The 17,628-nt window shown below is 46.6% G+C and overlaps 1 protein-coding gene across 1 annotated transcript in view; it reads left to right on the forward strand.

Annotated features, from left to right (window-relative positions):
• The window catches only part of ATP8B3 (ATPase phospholipid transporting 8B3), a 45,072-nt gene that overhangs the window by 14,659 nt on the left and 12,785 nt on the right, over positions 1 to 17,628 (forward strand). The window contains exons 3-16 of the mRNA XM_006275618.4: positions 240 to 331; positions 2,194 to 2,307; positions 3,362 to 3,460; positions 4,141 to 4,202; positions 4,936 to 5,008; positions 5,127 to 5,197; positions 5,787 to 5,869; positions 6,257 to 6,415; positions 7,858 to 7,946; positions 9,922 to 10,115; positions 11,239 to 11,447; positions 11,915 to 11,946; positions 14,180 to 14,336; positions 17,093 to 17,281. Of these exons, the coding sequence (XP_006275680.3) occupies positions 240 to 331; positions 2,194 to 2,307; positions 3,362 to 3,460; positions 4,141 to 4,202; positions 4,936 to 5,008; positions 5,127 to 5,197; positions 5,787 to 5,869; positions 6,257 to 6,415; positions 7,858 to 7,946; positions 9,922 to 10,115; positions 11,239 to 11,447; positions 11,915 to 11,946; positions 14,180 to 14,336; positions 17,093 to 17,281 (1,623 nt within the window). The remainder of the gene's footprint in view (positions 1 to 239; positions 332 to 2,193; positions 2,308 to 3,361; positions 3,461 to 4,140; positions 4,203 to 4,935; positions 5,009 to 5,126; positions 5,198 to 5,786; positions 5,870 to 6,256; positions 6,416 to 7,857; positions 7,947 to 9,921; positions 10,116 to 11,238; positions 11,448 to 11,914; positions 11,947 to 14,179; positions 14,337 to 17,092; positions 17,282 to 17,628) is intronic.

Consider the following 17,628-nt stretch of genomic DNA (forward strand, 5'->3'; position numbering starts at 1 on the left):
CTGTCCCGGCTACTCCATATGTCTCTGTAATACTGGGATCCCAAACCCATAGCCTTCTCTTATTGCTCCCAAAGGCCAATGTCCTCATATAAAACCAATCACAGCATCGTTAGGGTGTGCTTTGGTGACCTAGTAGCTACACCCCCTGTCCTCTTTTGCCTCATTTTTCAAGAGCCAGGTGTTGCCCATGTCTGGTTATTGAGGGTTGGAGATGGCTCAACGCTTGCCTACTTTTCCAGATTTCACCTGGGAGGTGAGGGCCAATGACCGAGCCTACCACATGCAGTTCAAGAAGAGAGTCTCTTTCTGCCTGACAAAGAGGAAATATGCGGTGAGACATCTTGCATTAGATCCAGGCTTTTTGGGGCGGGGGCTGGTACTGTCATTGCCTGCATCAGCTCAAAGTGGGACCCATTTGGCAGAGCAGTGTGAGAGTGACTGGGGTCGAGCTGATAGATGTTCAGGACAGGAAACGCTGCTAGTAGCATAACAGGGGGTGGGTGAGCAAGGCACCAGCCCTGGGTGCCCACTTAGAGGGGGGCACCCTAATGGCAACTCCCTGGGGAGACCATGGTGCTGTGGCAGCCCTGTACCATGACTATAGCAGCAGCCAGCCAAATGCATGGATTCGGTGCTGTTGCTGTAGCAGCAACAAGGGCTGGGCATACTTCTTTGTGCCAGCAGCATCTGGGGACTTTGAGTCCCTGTGGCAGGGAAGATTGACTCTCTCCCACCCCCCACACACACACCTGCTCTCTAAGGCTGGCAACCTTCCCCTCAGTAGGGTTTTTCCCAAAGCACAAAACTTGCTAGTTATGCCTCTAAACTCTATTTCTACTAATGTGGTGAAATAAAGGCGAGTGTGTCTTACAGACAGGTGTGGCTGTGTTTCACAGTCATGGTCTTGAGCTCTGGAGCAAGGACTGCAACCGGATGAATCATATTTTTTGGTTTGATGATTGAGCCAACCAATAGTTAAAAAAAAATAATTTGGGTTGAAACAAAACAGAAATGTTAAGATATTTTTGGCAAAATGGTAACAATTTAACTTGGGGCAGCCCAAAATGTTTTATTGGACCTGAAGCTGAATACTTTGTTTCATTTTGGCACTCTGTAGCTGTTTTTTTTTTTCTTTGCCTTAGGCTGGTTTTTAAAAAGGGCTTTAAAAAAAAAAAGTTTAATTTTAAAAATTAGCACTTCCAAAATGAGAAGTCTTGGGTGCAAGGCATCAAAACAAAATGTTTCAACATTATCGGAATAATGTATTCTGTTTTATTTTGCTTGAAACTACTGAGTTAGCCCAAGAGCCATAGATACTTTTATTTCTTTCTTAATGGCCTTCCCCCCCCTTACTCTTTGGCAAAAAAAATTCTACCAGCTCTAGAAAGGACCAGTATGGCACCATATTGCACCATTGATATGTAGCCTGGAAGGGAGATAGGCTGGTGCTATGACTTACTGGCTTCATGTACATGAGGAGCCATTCTGATTTGTAATCCCTGCTCTACAGAGAAAGAATAAAGTAGGTGACAGTATAGCTGCCTATACTGAGATCATCTTTAGCTTAAGCGAGAGAAGTTGGTGAGAATTTTTGGTAGTGGAAAGAGCAGGGGTCTCAACCTATTTTTTACATGTTTTATTTGTAATTAGGTAGTGATTGGAATTGTTACAGCTGGATGTAGCACCTGGGGTAAGAGGGTCGTGTGTATGCATGAGAGGAAGATAATGCTCGTTCAATCCCTGGGGTGACTGAGATGGCAGCTACCACTGAGAGGAAGAAAGAAGAGCTGATAGAGGCTGTTTGCCCTGTCTAGGGCATAACGTGGTGCCGAATGCTCTTGCTCTGGCTTGGCTGTGTTTTATACCCACTTTGCACTGACTGGCTTAAATGATGACACTGCGTCCCATAGCCCTGCATGAAGAATAGATATTGAGAAAGAAAACGTGTGTGAGGGGCAGATCTGTTTTCACCATATGACTCCCTCTCAGTAGAAAGAGGTTCCTTGCATTTTCCAGTCCCACTACAGAGTGAGTCTGGTATTTCCTCTGGGAAGAAGTGGAAAGATCAGCTGGGATGTCATTTGTCCTTTGAGATCCCAGATGTTTCATAGGAAACTCCAGGTGGCTCCAGCCCTGCTCCTTCCCCCTCATGAGAAACAGCAGCAATATCAGTCTTGAATCTTCTTCTTGCAGGATAATGCCATCAAGACGGGCAAATACAATGCTCTGACCTTCCTGCCACTCAACCTCTATGAGCAGTTCCATCGCATGGCCAATCTCTACTTCCTTTTTGTCATCCTCTTACAGGTAAGGTCTTGCTGGAGGGAGGCCGGTGACAGCTAGGCCTGCCAAGCTAACACCAGGTTGTGGGCATGTGGGGCAGAGAGATTGCCTAATGAAAGAGCAGCATCAGACATTTGAAATGGGACTCCCAGTGGGTTCTATCTCCAAGTCCGCTACACAGTTGCTGTGTGATACTGGGGAAGTCACTTCACCTGTCCATGCTCTTCTTTGGGCAGGAACTATCTCTTTTTCTGGTTCGGCAGTTTTGGAGCGACTTGCTGGAGAGCACAGAGCAAGCAATTGGGCATAGATCCCAGGAGTCCCTGCTTTCCTTGAGTCAGTAAGGGTGCGATTTTCAAAAGCATTTGAGGTCATTAGGATCAGTGAGCATCAGTAAACCAAACTGCTTCTTTTCGGGCTTGTTTACGCATAGAGTTGCACTCAATTTTAAACTGGTTTAGTTGAAGCAGTGCAAAAGACTATGTAGATGCCCTTAGAGGCCATCCACATATGATGAATGGAAGTGAAATAACCACAGGAGTCATAATCCATCCCTTAGTTAATTTGGCTTAAGTATGTATGTGAACTGCTTAGTTTTGGTATAAGAGCATTCTAGTATGAAAAGACCCTGGCTAACTCTTTACTGGCTCAACCAATGTAAAACTATGTAAAGCTATTGCTATGTTGGCTCTGTTCAGTATGCAAAGCAACCTCCTTGGTTTAGTTCAGTTTAGTTCATATTGATAGGTTTAAATAAGCATTCTTTAAACAGAAAGAAGAACATCTACATGGGAGGGTTGCACCAGGAGGGTTAACCTGGTTTCAAAATAGGTTCATGTTAAACTGGAGCAATGTTTTTGTCTAGATAAGGCTTGCTGCTTTAATTTCCTTTTGCTCCTTGTGGCTTGGTCCTAAGCCCAACCACAAAGTTCAGCCACTTCCATGGAAGGACTAATGTAAATGGGGAAGATTATTTAATCTTTTCTGACCCTTGAGAATGAGGGTATGGTGAAGGTTATTTTGGAGCCCCCGCCCTTCATGGTGATATCATGTTCTTCTGTCTCACCTCCTGTTTCAGACCTTTCCCGAAATCTCCACCCTGCCCTGGTTCACCCTCCTGCTGCCCTTGGGCTGCCTCCTTATCATCAGGGGCTTACGGGACCTGATTGATGACATTGTGAGTATGGGGTTGGTTTAATGACAATGATTCCCTGGCACGGTTGTGAAGAGTGAAAGTACACAGAAAGGCCGTGGTGCCAGGAAAGTGCTTTCTGGAGAACCAGTGAGTGAGATGAGAAGGCTGGGAGAGGCTTGTTGCTCAGTGTATCATTAACAAGGATCCAGGTTTTTCATGTCCCGTGGAAAAATGCAGATTTTCTCCTTTGAAGGTGAAAAACCCGGGAAACTGCAGGTTTCCCCTTGCAGGCTGGTAGAGTTCAAGTCTGCAAGGGCTGCTTGGGCTAACGGGAGCAGAAGGAGGGTCATCAGAGGCAAGGGGCCACGTGCATATGTGTGCGTGTACTAGCACATGGCCAGCAATGTATGATGGCAGGCATGATGGCATGGCATTCCCTCCCTCCTGTGATGGGTCTCGGCCAAGTGGACTGTGGAGGTGGCTCTTGCCTGGAGCTGGTCTGGCTTGGCTGGAGCCCCATGACCTGCTGTGGGCACAGAAATCTGGAGGAACCCTGTACCTGTTGCCGTGCTGTGAATACCTTGGAGAGCAGGTCTCTTCAGTGTGCAGCTGGATCTCCAGGAGAGGGCACAGTGCTAAGGGATGTTTTCTCACCGCCTTAATGAGCAATCCCATCATGGCCTATACCTTCCCTTCAGCCTGTCTTTTTTTCTTTTGTGCAGGCCCGACACAAAAGTGACTGGATAATCAACTGCAGGCCCTGTGAAATCTTATCTGGGAAAAGGTGAGAGGCCTTGAGAAATCTCTACCAGGGAGTGAGAGGATAAATTGTCTCTATGGCCTTGCTTCAAGAAGTGGCAAGAGGTGGTGCCAAGTCCTTATCAAAGCTCTTAGCCTTCCCCCAACGTAACAGCTGAGACCAGAGAAGTGGCTGTATTGTGTAACTACCTCTGAGCTTCCCAAATATATGCCTCTCTCCCAAACCATTGGCTTCATCCTGGGGATTAACTCATCCCTCTCCCAGCCAGCATTACTAAGAGTTCCTGTCTCCACAGGATGCCTGGATAGGAAGGTTTCCTTTCTATGCAAGTGCATCCAAAGTGGTTTTGCCACTACTGACCTGTAGCGACATTCTAGCTTGATGTCTATCTGGAGGAAGAAAGATGCGGAGGAGACCAAAATTTACCATCCAAGGCTGGGTCACTTGTGGCTGAAAGTCACTCTCATTGATGGTGGCTTGCCATGAATTTCTGAATCTCATGCCACGTCCTAGTAGTCAGCACATGCCATGAAACCAGCCCTGTAGCTGGTTCCTAATTGGCAGTCTCAGAGTGCAGCCAAGAATTTGATGGGCCACAGATGCTGAAGTCTCATCTTGTCCCAAAAGTCTGGACTGAGGCATGCGGGCTGGAGAGGTGGCAGCTGGATCTGTCACTACCCAAGTGGCTTCTGTCCAGTGAAGAGAGGGCTTGGGCTCCTGGTGCTGGCCCTCTGAGCAGCTCGCTCTTCTCTCGCAGCTTCAGCTGGAAAAAATGGAGGGACATCTGTGTTGGAGATATTGTCTGTCTGCGCAAGGACAGCTTTGTGCCGGTGAGTCAGGCCTGTGTGGCTGACTGTCTCCTCTCTGAGTTTGTGTACGGGGGAGGGCAAGGAAGCCTAATAATAAGAAGGTCCCCCTTAGGTACTTTCTCTTTAACTTGTTTTAAAGGCTGACCTGCTTTTGCTGTCCAGCTCGGAGCCCAGCAGCCTGTGCTATGTGGAGACGGCAGATATTGATGGGTGAGGAGGGGGACAGGCGAGGTGTTGTGGGAGACCAGACTGGGAAGGGGTCAGAGATACTGTGGCTTTCAGCTTTGGATCTCTAACTGGAGGGATCTTGGACCTGATTTCAGAAGTACCCAGGACCAGAAGGTCCAGTGCAGGGAGCTCAGCATTGCAAGGCCCCTAAGGCATCTCAATCCAAAACTGGGCCCAAAATACATTGGTCTTGTGGGTAAGGCATCAGCAGGGGCTTGAATAGATCTGGGTTACATCCCCAGCCCTCCCATGGACTTCTTGTGAGACCTTGGCATGTCACTTCATCTGTCTGAGCCTTAGCTTCCCATCAGTAACATGGGGATAATAATCCTTCCTTTCTGCCTCCCTCTGTCTGGCTGGTTTATTTGAACATATGCTCCTCAGGGAAAGAGTGGGTGAATGTTCATCACCTGGCAAATGAGACTGATCTCACTTGGAACCACCAAGTGCTATGCTATTGTCATACAAATAATAATAGCTGATAACTTCCCACCCCTCCAGTCCTCGGGGATGGGAGCAGAGCTAGCAACTCCACTGCCTGCTTGGTTTTTTTTTCCATTCTTGTCTTCAGAGAAACCAACCTGAAGTTCAGACAAGCCCTTCTGGTCACACACGAGGAGCTGATGAGCGTGGAGAGCATGGCTGCCTTTGATGGTGAGCATCCTGAAAGAGCAAGGTTGTGTTATTCCCATTTTGTGCCAGAAGCACTCGGGCATTAGGCACTGGAGGCCTCATAACCTTTGGGGAGATGGTTATATTAGTGCTCTAAGCCCATTCTTGTTCAGAAGAGGGAACCAAACTGCAGGAGGCCTGATTCACACCCTGATCTGGAGGAGGCTGGTGCATCCTGATGGAGCAGAGGTGCTCTGTGCAGGATGGGGTCTCGGGCATAGACTTTCCTCCGCAGAAGCCTTGTCGAATTATCCTTGATCAGGAAGGAGAGGAGTCAGAGAGGGTGATGAGAGGAAAGATCCCCCTTTTCCTAGAGTTCCTCTGAAAGCCAAGCTGTGAATTACAGTCTTCCTGCTCTTGGTGACCCAGGGAAAGTGACCTGTGAGGAGCCCAACAGCCGGATGCACAGCTTCATCGGCATGCTGGAGTGGAAGGGTGAGAAGTACTCGCTGGATAGCGAGAAGATCTTGCTGCGAGGCTGCAGGATACGCAACACGGAGATCTGCTATGGGCTCGTCATCTATGCAGGTGAATGCAGCAGGCCTCGTTCCCCATCAGCGCTGTGCTGCTCCCATGCAGAACAGGAGGGGAAGAAAGCACAATGGGTCATATCCCCATCTGGCATAAATCAGCCTAGCCCCATTAAAATCAGCAGGCCAGATTCCCAGCCAGAGCACATCAGTACACCTGACTGGGGCCAAGTCATAGAGAATCATAGAGGAATAGGGCTGTAAGGGGCCTCTGTAAGTCCAAGCCCCTGCCTGAGGCAGGATCATCCCTATCCAAACCATCCTATCCAAATCCATAATTGAATCTCTTAGCAAAACTACCATCAACCCTGACGCAACCCAAGATAACACCTTAATCTGCCGCAGGTAAAGCAGGGAAACCATGGCAGCCAACGTCCTGCTTCTGTAAAAGGTTGTTAATATATGCTCAAGAGATCCCAGGTAGAGGTCACCCCCCCCTCCTCCCAACTACGGAGGCAAAAACTCCCAGTCTGACCATGGGTTAAAATCCCTTCCTGACCCTAAATATGGCAATTGGTCTGACCCTGAGTGGAGAGGCAAGACCCTCTAGCCAGGAGTGAATGTTTAAGTGAGGCTAATTAACCACTGTGCTCATGTTTCTAGGAAGATGGGGGATCCAATATAATCGGAAGCTTTTACGTTGAGATTGACTGTCTCTTTCCAAATGTAACAGGGCAGCTCAGGCCTGAGTCTGGGGCAGGTGCAGGAGGTAATGGGTAGGAGCCTCTGGCCTGCCCTGTGCAGGAGTTTGCACTAAATGATCAGAATAGTCTTTTCTGATCTAGAGATCAAAACCAAACGGGCAGAGAAGGAGGGGATCCCCTAGGGAACAAAACTGCTTTGTGGCTGCCAGTGTTAGACAGCAAGCAGTTTTGAGATGGGCATATTAGACATGCCCGAGATACCTGGGGTGAGATGCTCAGTTACACTAAGGTCTCTCTACACCATTCTTTCACACTCCTTTATGATGCCAGCAGGAGTAAATTGACATTTATGTTCTTGGCAAATGGCTAGTGCTGCCTTCAGATCAAAGTTTGGCTGCCTGTGGGCAAATAATAAAAACATGCATAAGGCCTTCAAAGGGGCAGACCACTGACTTTGTGAAGGACCGCACATAAATAAACCTAGTTTTTAGCTGGGCAAACTGACCCACAGGGGGGTTGATTGACTTCTTCAAGATCATGCACAAGCATTGGGAATGGATCCTAGGAGTGCCTCGTGCTCCGTTATCCCACAATAGCACCTGTGGGATAACGGAGCAGGCTTCCCTGGACTGAGTCTCTGTCACAGGCGTGGCACCTACGTTCCAGGCCTGTATTGGACAGATCTCTCCAGTGTAGAGAGCAGAGAGGGTAATGCAGTCAGCAGGTGTCTTAGCTCGCCAAATTCTAGCCATAGTTATGTGCTTACAGCTTTGCTTCTATAACATCATTTGTCCAGGATTTGATTCCAAAATTATGAGAAACTGTGGGAAGATCCGGCTGAAGAAAACCAAGCTGGACCGTATGATGGACAAGCTGGTGATCTTAGTAAGTATGTAGCTTCCACAAACAATGCTCTAAGCAGCCAAGCGTGTTGGAGAGTGCGTTGTCATGTTACTTGGACACTTAGCTTCGGGGTGTGGACCAACTGCAGATCCTAGTTCAAAGGATAACAGCCTTGCAGTGGCATCAGTAGGCAAACGGGAGCACTGTTTGATTGCACATCTCTGGTTCTCACACCCTGTTCTGTGGATCTGAGTGGTCCGTGGATGGCTGTTTCGGTTTCTGGATGCATTTAAAAAAATTAAGGAAATTCTAAATACTTTAATGGCACTATGCCAACTAAGGGATGACTGCTCTGCTTTGTTACTATGAATGGGTCAGTGCTGTAGATAAAGGGAGGAGGGGTGTCCAGGAGATGTGTTGCTTTCTATTTGTGGATCATGCTGTGTGTGTTGTTGCTCTTTTGGTGGTGTTTTGGAGCTCCTGTTCAAGATCAAGACCCCGTTGTGCTAGATTTTGAGCAAACAGAAAGCAGTTCTCCTTGTTCTACAGAGCAAAGAAGTTCTCCTTGTTTTACAGAACCAGAAAGACGCGGACAAATCAGGAAAAAAATCTAGCAGAGAGCAATAAAATTGATTAGAGGGAAAGAAAACGTGATTTAAGAGGAAAGGATGATAGAACGGGATTATTTAGTCCAGAGAGGAGAAGACTGAGGGGGGATTTGATCAGTACCTGAAGGGTGCTTGCTTATAAAGGGATATCTATAGACTATTATTTTACCCACCAGGAGCAAGACAAGAAGCAATGGTCTTGAATTGCAGCAAGGGGAATTTAGGTTGGATATTCAAAAGACCATTGTTGCTTTGAAGGTGGTTAAGCATTGGAACAGATTACCCAGAGAGCTGGTAGAATCTCCATCCTTGGAAGTTTCTTAGGGCAGGTTATATAAAGATTTGTCTAGGGTGGTTTAGACAGGGATGGTTTTGCCTTGAGCAGGGGTTTGAACTAGGCCATTGCAGCTCTAATTTCTATTATTGTATTATTCTAATCTGGGTAAAATATGATCCACACCGTGACAAAGTTTGAGAGCCTCCACTTGAATCTAAAATCTGCTCTACAAGGGAAAGCTTTACCAGTAATCCTGTTCTAGTTATCACTGTACAGCTGCCTATACAGACACTAATTCCACTGTAAGTGTGGATCATTTTGGTTGACTTTGAACCCCTTTCCAAGCAACGTAAGCAAAATCAGAAGATGGTTCTCTTATGCCAGAATAAAAGTATCCACATGAGGGTTATGCCAGGATAAGTGTAGAAAACCGCCAATCCTCTGGAGCATGGTGTGTGTGTAAGAGGTGGAGTCAGGTGCCTGATGAATCTGTGTGTATGGAGGGAGTCCTGTGATCATCATGCAATGACCTCCGACCTGTATGGCTAGGCAAGATTATGAAGGAGTGGAGGCTGCCCAAGACCTACCATCCCTCCTTTAGACCACTGAGACAGAATCCAAAGGCCAGACTGAGTCCAGACATTCAGTGCCTTGATGGTTGTAGCTTCTGCCAGATAAAAACTTCTGCTGACTGCCTAATGCCTCAGCGAGGGCGCGTTTCAGTCAGGGTGATGTCCCTTAGCCTTTCTCCAACCAAGGAGTTATCCACAGGGCAGTGGGGCTAGGATTTTGAGGTATCTTATATTTGCTTTACTCTGGATGTTGCAACATCGTGATATTTTATAGGAGCTGCCTCTGTAAGTAGAATGGTTTAACTTCACGCTGTTCCATGTAGACAAGGGCCTATCTGCCTTAGGGGGTTTTATGCTGCTTTATACTATTGTAGGACATTATCTTCACTAGTAACATCACGAGTATGAATACCAGTGTAAAAATTCTTAATGCACACAGGCCTAATTTCAGCCTCTCTGAAACGAGGCTGGTTGGTTATGAAATCTCTCTGGCAATTTCTGGGTGGTCTCTTGTGAACTGCCCTGGGGCACAGATCTCTCACCCTCTCTCTCCCCTTCAGGTCTTCCTGGTGCTGATGATTGCATCGTTCTTCCTCGCTGTCGCCTGTGGAATCTGGGCTGAGAAGTTCCGGCGGGATCATAGCTATCTCTCGACTTTCTATGCTAAGACAAGCCCTATCAAGCAGGCCTTCTTCACCTTCTGGGGGTTCATGATCTTGCTGAGCATCATCATACCTATGTCCATGTATATCACGTAAGAGCAGCATAATAGATTTTATGATGCTTGTACATTGTTGCGGTCTCTTTACCCCTTCTCCCTGTGGAATGACTTTTTGTCATCCAGAGCTCGAGAGAGCACGTGTATCTGGCATTTAGAGCTGAAGACGGAAAGTCTGAAGTCCTGGGTTCAGTTCCCATACCTGGCCGTGTCCTGCTGTGACTTTGAGCACAACGCTTTTGTGTGTGCCCCTGTTTTCTTATCTGTCAAAGATGGATGATGTTTATATAGCTCGGTGGGTGGGTTGTGTTGCTTAAATCCATTAGTTTCAATAGTTTGGCTTTGAGATCCTCATATAAAAGTTACTGGTGAAGTGCAAATGCTGCTGTTTGGATTTTGGGGTAGGTTCGTGAAGATGGGCTGATGATGGTGAAGGATACAGCAGGGTGGCCAAGAGGAGGACCATTAGCCAAAATCTAATTAATATTCAGCATGTTATCTATTCATAGCACTTCGTAGAAATGAGTTACTAGGTTCTGCCCTGACATGAGATCAATATCTTATTCTCACTAAACCAAATAGGTCATAGGTATATAGGTTGTCTAGGGTTACAAACCAGGATCAATACCCAGATGACTGCTCTAAACCTTCTCGGAGGCTGGAGGCTTTGTAGTGTCCTACCCTGGCTATTATTTGCACATAAACTCCCTTTTGGAGAACTCTGAGAGAGGTCGTTCCAGCCTGTCCAGTAGAGATGACTGGACGTCTCTTGATTACATGCGGGCTTGAGATTCTCATCCAGCTGTGAAGACCACTGGATTAGGTTAATATGAATCAGTTTTGGGTCCTTGCCTGAACCTCCAGACCTTTGAATAGCATTGTTAAGGACCAGGTTTTCCAAAAAGCCCCAGGCCAAATATTTGGTATCTCCTGTTGGTGCTCTGCACCCTACATCCTTTCAGCTCAGTGTGCTGAGCTCCCTTGGAAAGCTGCTTCTTCTTGACCTGCACTTTTTCTGTGTCCAGAAAGTTCAGAGCCTTAGAACAAAGAGAGCTGGGGAGATTTGCTCCTCTTTTCTCTATGCCAGTGGCAGATCCCTCATCTCCGTGGCTAAAATAATTTCCCTGTCCTGTTGTCTCTCTCCCTCCTGGATCCCTAGGCTTGAATTCATCTATCTCGTGAATAGCTTTTTTATTGACTGGGATGTGGAGATGTATTACCCTGCTAAAGATACTCCAGCGAAAGCCAGGAGCACTAGCCTCAATGACCAGCTCGGCCAGATTGAATACATCTTCTCGGACAAAACAGGCACCTTGACGCAGAACATTATGACGTTCAAGAAATGCTGCATCAATGGGATCATCTATGGTAACTTGTATCAGAAGCGAGTTTCTTTGAATTTGAATGAGGCTGACTTTGGGCTTATGGCATGCTTGTGTACTGCAGGATACTGGGTTCTGTTCCTTATTCTGCTACCACTTGCCATACAACCAGGAATATGTTGTTTAATCTAATTAATAAATAGGAAAGTGCTTTGTGGTCCTTAGCAGTTGTTAGAGGTGCTGTTCTAGAAATACCATTATTCCATGTATTGTTAGGCAGCTTTTTTGCTGGAACCTCAGCTTCTCATGCTGGAGGGTGGAGACAGGGTGGTGAAGAGGGTTTGCTATGACCCTAGGGGTGTGAGGTTGAGCTCTGTCAGCGCTATCCCAGCTGACCCAGCTAGTTGGTTGTGGAAGTATTGGTCACTTTGGGCAGCCTTGGCTTGATCTCCCACGAAAAATATTCATTTCCAACTCTGTTAATTAAATATATATTTTTTATTATTTTGGCAGGTCCAGGCACTGGCCGCAAGAGAAGACTGTTGGTGAGTAATTATCTCAGTTCATCTCCTGGATGCATAGAACAGGACCCTGCTCCCATCTGAGGGCACAGGCTAAGGCTTCTTGAGTACTGTGAGAGCAGAGTCAAACCTTTATTCTGTAGGATGTCATTTATACAGCGCTGGTAATGCTTTACATAGGTGGGGATGACAAGTCATCAGCTGATTCTCATTGGCTTTGTGTGAAGTAATTTATACCAGTTTGCCATGGATGTGAAATGGTAGCGCACCTACTTTGTACTCACTTGGCAAAGCCAATGGAGAATTAGGCTCATGGTATAAATCCATTAAAATCCAGCTTGTAAGAAGAGTAGATTCCAGTCTTAATTGCACTGGTTTAGCTGAAGGTATAACAGGTTAAGCTGGTGCAACATTGTGTATGGAGTCATCTTTGGGTTCAAACCCAGCTTTCATCGTCTCAGCTCAATAGTAAACATCATGAAGCGTTTACATACACAGTAGCATTAATTTAACTATATTGGCTTAGCTTTGTACCTTCAGAGCTGCAACTTCTGTGTGTGGAGCAGTTGTCAGGCTCCAGAATCCCAAACTTGAGCCCTTAATGTCTCTGTGCATCAGGGACACTGTGTACAGTAATAACACATGGCAGAGCTTACTTCTCCCCCTGCCCACTGCCCCCATGGCAGGATCAGGTACTCCATACTGTGCTGACTGTCTGGGTGTTACAGCCTGATTGTCACCTTCTAGGTTGGAGCTGTCAGTCATAGCAAAATGGGAATCAGATTCTACCAAGACAGAAAAACAATATTTTTATATCACCCCTGCACTTGTATAAGTGGTGACAATGTGCAGGGCACTGGAGAACACATCCATCACCAATAATTACCTCCTCAATAATATCACTGGACTAGCATCAGCATAGTGCTTTATATTAAGGTTCCTTTTATTAATAGGCATGTTACATGTTACAAGCAAGAGTAGTATTAGGAGTAATAGATTGTTTTAAGCCCTGGTTATAAGCAACCTATTGATCCGTTGGAGTCTAAAATAATTGATTAGCCATTTATTAAAATGTGTATTAATAATTTATTAAAAGCTATTTATAATGGACTCTTAATATAAAGAGCAGTGCCGGTCAAATACGGGCTTAGAAGGTTTCATTATACTGAGAAACTGATGGTAGGATAGGAGACAAAGAAGTAAGGGAAAACAGAGCCAATGTAGATTTTCCTTCCATGGGAAGGGGCTCCCTGTGGCGCTGAGACATGTTGAGTAAGTGATGATGCCACGTTGGTGTTAGACCCCGACTCCATGCGGCTCCCAATGACTAGGGAGATGACAATCTAATTGCTCATGGATCCTGTTACTCATTAGCCAGAGCAAGCAGGGAGCAAATGCCACTTGCACACATTGCTTGTGACAGCTTTATTCAAAACAGAAACAGCTGTGGACAAGGGTCCCAAAAAAACAGCAAACCAGGGACCTGCACTGAACAGTAGTTTTCTCCCACATTTATACACTTCGATTTATGCTCGTTACCATTCGTTCCACCTCTGTCCCTCCTTTTGTTCCACCCATTTTTCCTCCCATCTCAAGCTCCACCTCTGCTTACTGTTTGCTTCGTTAGCATGGAATCGCCTATGCATTTCATTCATTTACATGCCTTTCTGCTAAGAGCGTATGTCTAAGACCTTGACTTCTCTTCTTCAGTCAATGGGTGGAATTTGACCCAAACCTGGAAGCTTCTGGAGGCTTCTTCACCAATCACCATTCACTTTTTTGCATATGTTCATCTCAGATCCTGTTACCAATTACATGTTGTTTTCCACATTCCAGTCTGTTTTTCTGTCTCAGGTTGTACCATCTCCACCTTTTTGGGCCCCTGTATCTTATCTCATTCCTCACTGTAGCTGGTTCACAGCACACAGACTTATTTGCTGCTTTTTCCAGAAAAATGGTTAACACAGTTAACATGGTTACTTAACATAAGCACTCATAAGCAAAATCTTATATATAAAAGCTATATATCTCACAACAATACTATTATATGGTTAAAAAACTACTTGCCTAAGCATTCGCAAAGTTACTTTTAATATATATATCATTCTACCTTGTAGTCAGCAGCTTTGCTGAGACACAGATTAAAGCCTTGCTCCAGCTGCAGGTCCAATGCTCCCCAAAAATCCACATAGTGTTACCCTAACAGTTGGGATTGGTTTCTCACTCCTATTAATGCAGAGATCAATGCCTCTTACAGGATGAAAGTTTGAGCTGGAACCCATATGCAGACAAGAATCTGGAGTTTTACAACCCTTTGCTTCTGGAAGCTGTCCGGCGGGATGATGACCCTGCAGTGAGAGAGTTCCTGAGGCTGCTGGCCATTTGCCACACGGTCATGGTGGAGGAGCAAGACAGTGAGTTGGTTAAGAAATTGTCTGGCCTCTGTCCATTGCCGGGGAGGGCTGTGTTTTTCTGATGGGTATGAAGGGTTGTCTGTCTGGGGCTGGAAGCTGCCCCATTTGCACACAAGTTAAGGCCCAGATCAGGGAGATAAATTGGTCCAGGCACCTTGTGTGCTCCAGTACCTCAGGTTGGTGCAAATGCTAGCGGTGGTGCAAATGAGAAGTGCAATGTCAGTTATTGCTGCACCCACTGCTGCTTTGCATTCACTTGGTATTAGCCTAAATGACAATGCTAGGTGCAAAGCTCAATGATCTCAAGCTCTTTGATCTCACTGTAGCTCCTTTCCCCCCTACCCCCAAAATCAAACCCTCTAGGGATTAGGAAGGGCCATCAAGGACATGGTTCCAGCCTCCAGAGTCTCCACATAAGGCCCCAGCTTTAGGTAGGGAAGCTGAGGGGCTCCTCTGACTTACCCCTGTGGAGAATTGGTATAGTGGAGCTCTGTTCAGCCTTGCCTCCTTATACCTCCCTCCCCAGAAACACCCCTTGTACCATTGGAGAACTATTGACACCAACAGAGATCCTGTGAGAGAGGAATGTTCTGCTGGACATCACAATGTTCTGCTGGGCCATTAACTCCATTGAAGTGTGTCAGACTAGATGAACTGTTTAAGGAGAGGACAAAGGATAAGACTGCCTACTTGCAGCAGGACTGTCCTTTCCAAATAGGCAGGGTCAGTCCATGGCCTTTCATCAAAACCTGAATTAAATGGGTTCAGTAGGAGCCTTTGGACCTATCAGCCCACACACTCTAAAGGGCAGGGTGTTCTAGTTAAAATGCCACCCACAAGTTGAGCTGACATATTATTCTGCTTCATGTCCCCTGAGCAGTGGCCAGGTGTTTTTTCTTATTGCTGTGTGCTGGAAGGGCCTGATATACCGGTAGTGACAAATGATATGCGTAACGCCAAGCTTTCTGCTCTGCCAGGTATGATGCAGATGCAAGGAAATGGAGTTAGATTGGGTGCATGGCAACAGGCACTGGCTTTAGCCCTGTTGGTGTGTCATCCTGCTGATGACTTTGTGGATAGGCTGGATTATGATGTTTCTTTAGGCTTTATATACATCACATTGGGCATTTATATACATGCAGTGCAGGGGTGGGTTCAATTAGAGCAGCTTCAAGAGCCATTCTAATTAGAGAGCCCAGTGTCTCATGTATTAGCCCATCAAATGAGCTTTAGTTTAAACCAGCAGACTCGATTAATTGAATCTGCTCTGATATGCTGTAATTACAGTGCATCAGAGTAGCCTCACTGCTCATGTGCAGGTGCCCATTGTACTTGTAGGTTGATACTGTCCCTTCTTTATGGATGGGGAAACTGCGGCTTATGGCTAAGCATGAATTCAGTAGTCCTCTCCTGCTCTAACGACTAATACACACTCCCTGTCAGACTTTGGAATAGAGCCCAGGGGTTCTGTCTTCCACCCTGCTCCTCTCTTGTTCTAACCCTCCGGAGATGTCACATGTGATAGACACCTTCCCTGTGGAGGAGAGATCCCAAGGGGAATGCTGCCTTACGCGTGAGGGAGGATTATTAAGAAACCTGGACCTTGCTATAATGCCAGAGGGGCTTAGCCTATGCTCCTCTGATTACTACAGATCAGAGATACACATCAAAAACACCCCATCTGCATGTACGTATACACACACGTGTAAACTCTCATGCGCTCTCACACACTCACATACACACAACTGATGCCCAGCAAAGTGCAATAGGAGGAAGAGCCACCCTGGGATTGGAGGCATTTGTGAAAATCAGTACTTTCAGTGCACTAATCTGAGTCCTAATCCTAACCCCACTGACATAATTAAGCAAGGGCATGCCAAGTTCAGAGGGAGGAGGTTTGATCTCCAGGGGATCAGAGGGGAACTAGGTGATCTCACCTTGCCAGGTGAGGTCCTGCTACCACACTAAGCACTTGATGCTAAGAAGAAAAAAAAGCTTTGCTTAAGACAAGTAGAACCCCCAGCCCGTCCTCTTTTTCTGGTGAGCCTGGCTGCTGCCGCTTCTCTGCTGTGTTTGGCACAGGGGTGAAAGGCACAGTCCACTTCTGCACCAGGAATTGCCCTGGTACCAGCCATATTTACAGTAGTATCTTTCATGGTTACAGTTTCTCTGTTCAAAGGGCAGTACAGCTATGCTTCTCTCCCAGATCTGAGAGTAGAACCCAGGAGTCCTGCTTTTCTCCATCTGTAAAACCTCTGTGCCACTCACTTTAGCACAGAGGTTTTACATTGGTGCACCTACTCTGATGGCAACATTAGTGGCTCAAAGCCTAGCGTAGAGAGGACCAAGAGGCTTTCAAGGATTTCCCAGAACAGCAAGAGGAGCAAATTTGGGCTAGGATAGGGAGCCCAGTTTGTGACATGCCGTAGACACGAATCACAGGATTAATGAAGTATGTACTATAATGTTTATTTAAAAATATTCTGCTGAGAAGCAAAGGGGCTGAGCATGATATGTGTCTTCATTCTTCTGAGGAACCCAAGCAGGTGGTTGCACCCTGGCAGGGTGATAAATGGTTCAGCTGAGACTAAGTTTCAAGACTCTTGTGGTTGTGGCTCAAGGTTCATTATGTTGGCACAGACAAGCCATTGCCCACTAGCTGGGCACAGATGGGGTTAAAGCAGATGTTACTCTGCTCTTTGAGCAAACAGGAGTAGCCTCATCTGTCTCTACTCCATTTCCATCTCCTTTCCCAGGCCAGCTAGTTTATCAGGCTGCATCCCCGGATGAAGAGGCCCTGGTGATGGCTGCCCGGAACCTCGGGTATGTCTTCCTCTCCCGGACACAGGACACCATCACCATTAGTGAGCTGGGGGTGAAGAGGACCTACAAAGTGCTGGCTATGCTGGACTTCAGTAGCGTCCGCAAGAGGATGTCCATCCTGGGTGAGCAGAGATGGGGCTGAAACAGCTCCTGGCATGGGCAAGTTAATTGCTGGTTGAGGACAGCATCTCTGACACCCCAGTGCACACAAAGCCATGGTGGTCTTTATGAGTTAGTTGTGTTGCCAACCAACATTGCACTGGTGTGAATAGATTCATAAGGTTCAGGTGCAACTGGCAATCAGCCCCAGAAGTCTGTTTGCTTTTCTGGTTGCTTCTGACATCTTAATGCAAACCTGGCCCTCTAAGGGCTGAGAGGGCCAGAAAGGGGCTGCACCAGGGAGGAGGTGGGCAGGTGGAGGAGGAAGACATGGGGGTTCTGGAGGGACATGGTAGTCTTTGAGGCCTGA

This window comes from Alligator mississippiensis, chromosome 16 (genome assembly GCF_030867095.1).
Source record: "Alligator mississippiensis isolate rAllMis1 chromosome 16, rAllMis1, whole genome shotgun sequence".
NCBI classification, from domain to species: domain Eukaryota; kingdom Metazoa; phylum Chordata; order Crocodylia; family Alligatoridae; genus Alligator; species Alligator mississippiensis.